Raw genomic sequence first — 4,865 nt, 5'->3', positions numbered from 1 at the left:
AGCAGAGACAATCTACTTAGATAGAGAAAAAAACCTACCTGAGGAGGAAAAATTAAAGCCATGACCTGAAGGTAATACAATAGCATAAAGAGGCCAACATGGATTGAGTAGAGTATGTAAGAGAAAAGGTGAAACAAATCCTGGGGGGGTGGCAAATAATTTTTGCAAGTGCCCTAAAAAATTGTGGAGAAACTGAAAAATCATAGGAATTTCTATACACTGACTGGTTTGAGATCAAGGACCTTATATTTTGCAGCGCCTGGAACAATACCTACATCATAACAGGTATTTGGTGAATGTATGTGAAATAAGGAATAACTGAGCCAGAGGTCTGAGACCTGGCAAAGCAGGTAGCAACATATTAATAAAAACATCAGCAGGAAAAGGCACAGCATAGGGAATATAGCCAATGATATTGTAATAGTGTTGTATGGTGACAGATGGTAGTTATACTTGTGGTGGGCATAGCATAACATACAGAGAAACAAACACTATTCTGTACACTTGAAATGAACCTAACATTTTGTGTCAACTATACTCAAAAACAAACAACAAAAAACACCAGTAGGTAGTTGGCATAGTTTGTTTCCTTTTACCCACACAGGATTTCTCATAAGCAACCCAAGGCAATCACAAATACACGAAGTTTGCAGGACCCTAAAGGGTAAAATTATTAGCTTCAATAACTACCATAACCAGGAAGTTTCAATTGTTCCAACTTGTGTCATATATCCATAAGTGGATAAGTGGACCAATCAGTGTGACAAGAAAAATGATGGTACAGTCACTGGGTTAGCCTATCTCATATATCCAACATTGTGGTTAGTAACCAGAAAAAGGATGTGGAGGGGAATGAGCAAAAGATCCACATGACCTTTCAAATTCTTCTATTTTCTTTTTAGAGTTTTTCTTTTATAGAGGTCAGGTATAGATCCAATCTCCCTAACCCATTTCCTCAAACAGTAGAATTTTATCTATGTGTCTAACAAATCTGAGCTTTAGACAAAACACTGAATGCTTTAATGGTCACACATCAGTGTTCAAACAACTCCTTGTACTATGGAAATCACTCAGGACAAGTGGTCCAGGTCATATCATCTCGCCGTAATACCTGCAGCCTTGCTGTCAATTGGGCCTGCACTTCAGCAAGTTTCTGTCGGTCCAAACTGCCAGGAAAATTCCATTGTTCATAGCAGTGGACAGGAACAGGACAAATAACATGCTTCAGGTCTACCAAGCATGTTAAATGCTGCAGAAGGCCCATGAGCAGAGGCATTGTAATGGGGTTGAAGGCAAAGCTAAGGACACGGAGGTGGGTACAGTGGCTCAGGGCTGGGAGGACAGCAGAGAGAGTAGAATCAGTTATCAGGCAATTATTTATCTCCAGATACTGCAGGGTGCCTGATACCTTCTCTAGCAGAGTCTGGAAGGGCTCATAAACTTCTGAGAATATCTGGTTGTTGCTGAGATTCAATAGCTTTAGGTAGGTAGCCTGAGAACTCTGGGACAGGACAGTGATATCTCTGTTAGACAGGCCACAAAAAGATAGACACAATGTATCCAACTGAGGTGGCAGGATTCTGTAGAGAGAAAAAAGAAAGGCTATTTCAGAAAAATGAGGACTGGATCAGGGCAACAAGACCAGAATTATAAATACCTAAGGCTCTAGAATAAAACAATTTGTACATATTTTGCAACAGTGGTTAACTATGTGGGCTTTGCTATCAGACTTAATAGGCTTGTGACTCTGAGAAAGTTACTTTTCCCCTCTGAGATACAGGTTTTTAATCCTTAAAATGTGCACACAACAGTTATTCTGATACATGGTTGTGGGAAAGATCAAGTGAAAAAAGTTGTATGCACTTGGTATATACAACACAGTCAATAATGGATCTTGTTCACTTAGTCAGTGAAGATAGGTCTAGGAAAGCATCCAACTGAGGGTTCCCTTTGACTAAGTCCCAGAAAACAAGTTCTCTATTCAGGGTCTAAGCCTTGGAGAAAACACAGGAGCAAAATGATCTGGCAGTGTTAACTATTGCAGCTAGCCTATGGGGATGTGCAACATCTGAATACCTCCCCTTCCTCTCTAGAAAGCTATATACTCCAAAAGAAGAAGAACTGAGTCTTTTTCACCAATATATTTACAAACTTTTCATACTGTCTGCACATGGTCAACTGAATGAATGAATAAAAGAATGAGCACAGCTTTCTTTTCAAATATTGTCTGTCTCTTCACAATGAGATACCTCTTACTAACCTGGCCAGTTTCAAACTCCTGCCAGTGCCCATGCTGATGCAGAAGGAGATGTAGGTTACAAGGAGCCTGGGCTATCTAAGTATGGTCTCTTATCCTGTTTTAACAATGGGGTGTTCAGGGAACCCAGGTTCCTCCCCACCCCTTCACCTGAGCAGTTTATGAAGTTGATCTGTAAGGCAGAATAAAGCCAAGCTGAGTTCCTGGAGGTTGGGTAGTTGCCCAAGCTGGATGAGAAAAGTTCTGAAGTCTTCCCCCTTACAATGTTTAAAGGAGATGTTAGACAAACTAATGCTGTTCAGGTGGATCATCTGAGCCAATAGTGTGGTGACTTCTTTCAGATAAGCCTGATTCAATTCCAGGTGATCAATGCATCCTAGATCCAGAAACTGCAGGACAGTTTTGTGGGCAGACATTTTATCAATTTGCAAATCTCTGCAGCAGAGGTGCAAAGACCCAAAGTTCTGCTCAACTTTACTCTGAAGGAAAGAAATAAATTGCTTTGTTCTCAGGGTACCATTGAAAGAAAGGTCCACTAATAATTCCATGGGTTTCTGGGTTGACACAGGCTCAGACTCTGAATTAACAATTCCAAGACACTTGATACTATGCTGGGCTTCTTCTGTTTTGAGGATAGAGTGTTGAGAGTAAACACAAGACTGAAAACAGAAAGGAAATGTGGTACTGATCTCTGAGCATGTTGTTCCACAGTCTGGGTCCTGCCTCAAATCTAGGATCCTCAGTTTTGGCCCCCTGTAAGGAGAGGAGGAGACGGAACACAATAAGAAGTAGTTGGTTTTAATATAACCCAGTAAGATCCATGATGGGAAGCTGAAACAAAACTCTTTATCCCTGGTTTTCATTCCGTATACCATTCACCAGGAAGTCCTTTTATACAAATTCAGCATCTTTCATTCTTTTCCATACTTACTTCACCTCTGGTCCTCCCCAGTTTCATCACCCATGTACTTCTATGTAATCACACTGGGGAGATAAATCCACCACCTCAGTAACCTCTATTCTATAATCAAGCCTGTAAGACACTAGAGCCCCTAAGGTAACCCCAAGTTTTGGACCAATAGCCCCACAGAGATCTTCAGCATTCACCACTGGCTACTTTTGGGAAGATTTTAGGTATCCCCCTGACCCAGGCTCTAGCATACTCTTCTGCTGACTATTTCTTCTGGACATAGGCTTACCAAGAGGAAGAGTTCTGGTCAGGGAGGATCTGCAGACCATCAATCATGGCTTCCAAGATTTCATAATATGACTCTTGTACACTCAGTGCCCCAATATGAAGACAGTGAAAGGGCCAAGCCCTCACCATTGCTTTTAGTATCTTCTTATGCCCTCCCACGAAGGCATCAATGAACAAGGGAACAAAGAGGTCTCTTGGGAGTTCTTCCAGGGCATGGATTGCCGCAGGCTCATTACTTAGCAGACTTTTTGCAGCAAGCTCTAGCAGTGTGGCTACGGCCTTTTGGTCCATCTTTGTGAAGGTGCTTCAGGGTGAGGAATATTTAGAAATCTTGAGAAGATGTCTATAGTCTTATCTGCCTCCAAGATTAGATAGGAACAAGATGGTTATTGAATAAATATATAGTGAATCAGACACCCAACTCAGGTGACCTCTACTAAAGAAACAGAACAAAAATAGACTTCTATGTGTTCTAAGTATATATGTGCATGCATATATACATACACACACACATATATATACATACATATATATACATATATATATTTGCATAAGATAAAAGGCCATTAGAAATCAGAGGTAAGTTAGGAGAACACAATGTTAACCACCCAATTGCCTTCTTCCCAATATTTCCTGCCCAAAGGATATAAACCAGTAAGAAGGAAAATGTAAATGTGAATAAAAGCCATATCCTTATCATTACTTTAAAATGGAAAATTCCAGAGGTACCTGGGTGGCTCAGTCAGCTAAGTGTCCAACTTTTGATTTTGGCTCAGGTCATGATCTCAGGGTTGTGAGATCGAGCCCTGCATTGGGCTCTACAATGCTCATGGAGCCTGCTTAAGATGCTCCCTCTTCCTCTTCCTCTGCCCTTGCCCCACTTGTGCTCACTTTATCTCTCTCTCTCTCTCTCTCTCCCTCCCTCCCTCCCTCTAAAAAAAAATAAAATTGAAAGTACGAAACTTCAAAATAATTTTAAGTAAAAAAAAAAAAACTCATAAAATCCAAGCATACAGTCTGTTACACTCCCATCAGTAGGCTTTGTGGCAAGCAAAGACAGAACAAGAAAAGCTTCAAAAGATACAGAAGAAGAAAGATGGTGAGGAGCTTAAAGCTGATCTAAAACTATAACAGAATGACAAAGCACAAAACAAGTCTGAAAAAGATATCCTCGAAGATGAGAGCAGGGAACCAAGGGAATGGACTCTAAAATATGAGCACATAAAGGAGGAGGAATATTTAAAGGTTCAGTCTTTGAAAGACATAACTTCTAGAAAAGAATAAAGGCAAAAAGGAAGGGAGAAGCACCCTTTAGCAACTGGGTATGACAGGGGAAATAAACAAAAGAGGAAGAGGAAGGATCTTGCCACACAATCCAATCACCAAAGAACCACAAAACCAGTGCATTCA

General features: G+C 40.7%; 1 protein-coding gene across 1 annotated transcript; it reads right to left on the bottom strand.

Moving 5' to 3' along the window:
• Window positions 1-914: 914 nt before the first annotated feature.
• LOC308337605 (melanoma antigen preferentially expressed in tumors-like) lies at window positions 915-3,796 on the bottom strand. The gene is made up of 3 exons (XM_080795715.1): window positions 3,457-3,796; window positions 2,408-3,010; window positions 915-1,580 (listed from the first exon to the last, which is right to left on the bottom strand). The coding sequence occupies exons 1-3, from the start codon at window positions 3,744-3,746 to the stop codon at window positions 1,067-1,069; spliced, it is 1,407 nt and encodes a 468-aa protein (XP_080651841.1). The 5' UTR covers window positions 3,747-3,796; the 3' UTR covers window positions 915-1,066.
• Window positions 3,797-4,865: the final 1,069 nt, after the last annotated feature.

Source organism: Martes martes, assembly GCF_963455335.1.
Source record: "Martes martes genome assembly, chromosome: X".
Classification (NCBI taxonomy): domain Eukaryota; kingdom Metazoa; phylum Chordata; class Mammalia; order Carnivora; family Mustelidae; genus Martes; species Martes martes.
Note: the sequence above shows the minus strand (reverse complement) of the source record. Positions and strands in the feature narration are given on the sequence as shown.